The sequence below is a fragment of the Solanum stenotomum genome, unplaced genomic scaffold (assembly GCF_019186545.1).
Source record: "Solanum stenotomum isolate F172 unplaced genomic scaffold, ASM1918654v1 scaffold28496, whole genome shotgun sequence".
NCBI lineage: Eukaryota > Viridiplantae > Streptophyta > Magnoliopsida > Solanales > Solanaceae > Solanum > Solanum stenotomum.
Genome location: NW_026030018.1, coordinates 145,443 through 149,496, shown reverse-complemented (window position 1 = coordinate 149,496; position 4,054 = coordinate 145,443). Strand labels below are relative to the sequence as shown.

Below are 4,054 nucleotides of genomic sequence, written 5' to 3'. Positions count from 1 at the left end.
TGCTACCAAACCACTGCTTCTTTGAAGCAGTGGGTTCAGAATCTTTCATATATAGTACATTATTTTCAACCTGCAGTTTCTACATACAAACTATAGTAGGCTTGAGCCAAAGACAATGGGTCCTTTGAACCCACTTTTTCTATGGTACATTTGCCACAAAAATAAAACCCCAACAAGAAAATCAAACACACACAAAAGGAAAAAAAAAAAACTGGCTATGCTAATGAAGTACTGCATGGATAGTTTTTTTCCTATTTACTTAATGACAAACTGGTCCTGAGTCCTCCATTTGAATCCCCACTTCAGCTAGCCTCTTCTCCTTGTACACGTAACGTTTTGCACAATAGAAAAAAAGTATCACGTTCAATACACTCAAAATCGCCAAAAGCCAATAGAAATTAGATAGTTTCCCTTGGTTAAGATTATCAGCTAGCCATGGCCTTGATTTCGCGGTCACCTTGTCTACGATCGATACTAAAATCGAACTAAAGAAAAATCCAAGCGAAATCGTGCTAATAAATAACCCGGTACTCATAGTCTTCATCCCTTTAGGACACTCTCTTAAGAAAAAATCAAGTTGTCCAATGTATGTAAAAGCTTCACCTCCTCCAACAAGCAAGAATTGTGGCACCAACCAAAACACACTCATGGGAATCACCGCGTTCGGATTGTTAGTCAATCCGTGAGATTGAGCAACGTTCAATCTCTTTATCTCCGTTAAAGCAGCTGCAATCATCGCGAAAATAGACGTGACTAAGCCTATTGCAATACGTGTCAAAGGGGTGAAGCCATGTGGACTGTTCAGGTACCGGGCACATAAGGGTACAATAACCCTATCGTAGAAAATAATAACAACCATAACACTTGCAACGAAAAAGGCGGTGAGTGAAGCCGGAGGAATTTCGAAGGATTTTCCGATGTGCCGATCCATTGTTGTTGCTTGTGACACGGAAAATGTTGTCATTTGAGCATAGACAGTCCAAAACATAATTGACGTGCCCCATGTTGGTAACATTCTAATTACCAATTTAACTTCTTCAACATCTGTTAAAGTTGCTAGGTTCCAATTATTCAATATTGCTGTCCCAGAAAATTCACTAGAAGAATCTTTAATAGCTGCTTTATCCAAGAAACTGCAAATAACAACAAAAAAAAACATAGCCAAAAAGTAATTAAAATGTTGCCCACATGCTTGGAAGATAGTGTTGATCAATTGGTGATTTGTATTGTTGCTATCAAAGATTGGCCTACCCACGTGAATAATTACAATTCCAGCAGCTCCATTATTTGTTTTTTTACATTATTTAAATAAATAATGCAAGACATCGACGCAAACTTCAAATAATTCACTCGACATATAGTAAACTTGATTTCTTACCTAACTACAAATTGAATTTTCTTTATTGAAATACTAGTACAAGTCACCTGCTTATGAATTTAAGAAAAAACGAGGGACTTGAGTAAAAAAATAAGTGTACCATGTAAAAGTTTCAAATTACTTGAAACCTAGCTAGAAATTTTTGGGAAAAATATTTTTGTGTTATAATAGTCGCAATTAAAGAGTAAAAAATACTCACCGGAACTCCTTGCTGTGAGGCAACTTTTGTTTATCTTTAACGTTTTCATCTCCAATAATATCATCAATATTGAACAAAACGGTAGAATCAGACGGTAATTTCATATGCCTTTTTCTCCAAGCAGCAATAAATACAGAAGCAAACTGCGCTAACGGACTCCCAACAAGTTTCTTGAACCGGTACCTTTTCGTACCGGATAAGAAAAACACAAGACCAACTAAAATCGCGCACGCACAAATTCCATACCCGAATTTCCTTCCAACTTTATCCTGAATGTACACGAGTATTGTCACCGCAGTAAGCGCTCCAACATTAATTAGGAAAAAGAACCAACTGAAGAATTTTATCATCCGTCCTTTTTCCTTTGGGTCGGACTCATCAAATTGGTCCGTCCCAAAGCCCGAGACACTGGATTTCAGGAATCCAGTTCCTAGGGCAGTCATGTAGAGGGCGGTGAACAGGACGGCGAGCTGTTTGCCGTTTGCGGGGATGCATGATGGGCTTCCGAGATTACATTTTGGAGGTTGTAAGCTTGGGATTATGGTCGAGATTGTCAAAATTGTCACACCCTATTAATTAAAAAATAATTAATATAAAAATAATGTAAAGATAGAACTGTTCACAATTTGGTTAAAAATTGATAATATTACATTTGATTTTATTTAAGACAAATCAAACAAAACCTATTGGCTCTCTGAGATAACTAGACAAGAGTTTTGAATGATCTCTTAGTTTTACTAAAATGATTGTGACTTTCGTGATACTAATATTAAAAAAAATAAAAAAACAGTGAAATAAAGTAAAATTTAAGGCCTAGCCTCTTTTGTTTATACTTATAACTATTAATGATTTTTATTCTAATAAAAGATTATTGACACCTTGTCTAGTGATATAAATTCGAGAAAAAGAGTCAAAAAAATAATTTTACGCAATATGCTCATCACTTATTGCATACATAAGAAAAGGAAAAGGTTGATTGGTGACTATATATATATTTATTTAGTTCCAACATTTTAGCACTCTAAATGTGAATGAGGTCACTTAATTACCAAAATGTTTCTAATTTTCTTATTCATTTTGGGCAAGAAACATCGACACTTACTATTGCTTGAACAGTGGCTCCGATGCCAACGGTAAGATACCTGCAAACGATTAAACCAAGAAAAAAAAAATCAAAAACATGCTAAGTAAACACATTTAGTTTTCAAATAGATATTGTATCTAACTCAATTTCAAAAGTTAGCTCAAGAAGCGAGGATTGTCCAAATCATATTAAAAAGATCACTAAGTACCTTCCGAGGAAAGTGTCAGCAACGTAGCCACCAAACAAAGTGAGTATATAGGAAGTTCCCATAAAGTTAGTAACAATGTTGGCAGCGCTAGCATTTCCTAAATGCATTGTTTTAGTCAAGTACACCACCAAGTTCACAGCAATGCCTAGCGTTACTAGCCTCTCCACAGCTTCAACCCCTGATAAATAATATTACACATACAAAAACTATATGTCAAAAACACAACAATAGATCTATCTACTAACGAAAATATAAAAAAGGATGGGTTGATTTTACAGATGATCACTCAAAATAGTTATTGTCTCAGAAAATCAACTTTCTGACATAATTATTATTATCAGAGTGAACATACTAGAAACCAACTCCTAAAGGATGTGGTGGACACGGTTTGTACTCTGGAAGCATTTTATCCATTAGTGAACCTATCTGACTCGAATCTGGGACGATATATATATTCTAGATTTATACGGGATAATTTAAAAAGTAAAAAAATAAATAAAGTTATTACCTAAAATCATGGCGGCACCAGCCCAACCACCAGAGGTAGATCTAAGGGCAGGTCTTCCTTTGTAATCCCAGGCATCTGGAACAACTTTTGTTTCTTGTTGTGTGTGTGGAAGGGCCATTTTTTTACCCTCTTTTTTTGTATTTTTTATGTTTCATATGAGACAGAAAAGAGGATAAAATTAGAGGTATAATAGGAGGAGATTTTAAAGGAATATATATGAGTAGTAAAACTCAGACTATGGCAGACTGAATTGATTCCTTCACCCTTTTATAGGAGAGAGTTGTGTGTTGTAGTATTCTTGTTTCTTTAATATTCAAATGTAGGTCCATGTCTAACGGGATGGTTACACTCACGGGTCATTTTGTATGCGAGATAACAATTTCGAGATAAAATATAAGTATAAAGAAGGGCAAATTTGTCAAGTCATTGTTGATTTAAATTTATTTTAAATAGATTTAAAGAATGATTACTAAAAAGAGAAACCCGAAGCAAGGTCTCTATTGGTATTGATATTAATGTGTTTGATTATTATTGTTATTTAATTTCAAAATTGTTTTATTGTACATAAAATGTGGAATAACTAATTATATGAGATATATCAAATCTTCGAAATATTTGTATCTATCAACCAGATCCATTCCTACCCATGCTTAGTTGTCTTTCCTTTATCTTCTTTA

General features: G+C 34.6%; 1 protein-coding gene across 1 annotated transcript; it reads right to left on the bottom strand.

Moving 5' to 3' along the window:
* Positions 1–3,726, bottom strand: LOC125851675 (protein NRT1/ PTR FAMILY 6.3-like). Its single transcript, XM_049531445.1, has 5 exons — positions 3,378–3,726; positions 2,870–3,047; positions 2,680–2,719; positions 1,578–2,146; positions 1–1,133 (listed from the first exon to the last, which is right to left on the bottom strand). Exons 1-5 carry the CDS (start codon positions 3,493–3,495, stop codon positions 260–262), a joined length of 1,779 nt encoding a protein of 592 aa, XP_049387402.1. The 5' UTR covers positions 3,496–3,726; the 3' UTR covers positions 1–259.
* Between the last annotated feature and the right edge of the window lie 328 nt (positions 3,727–4,054).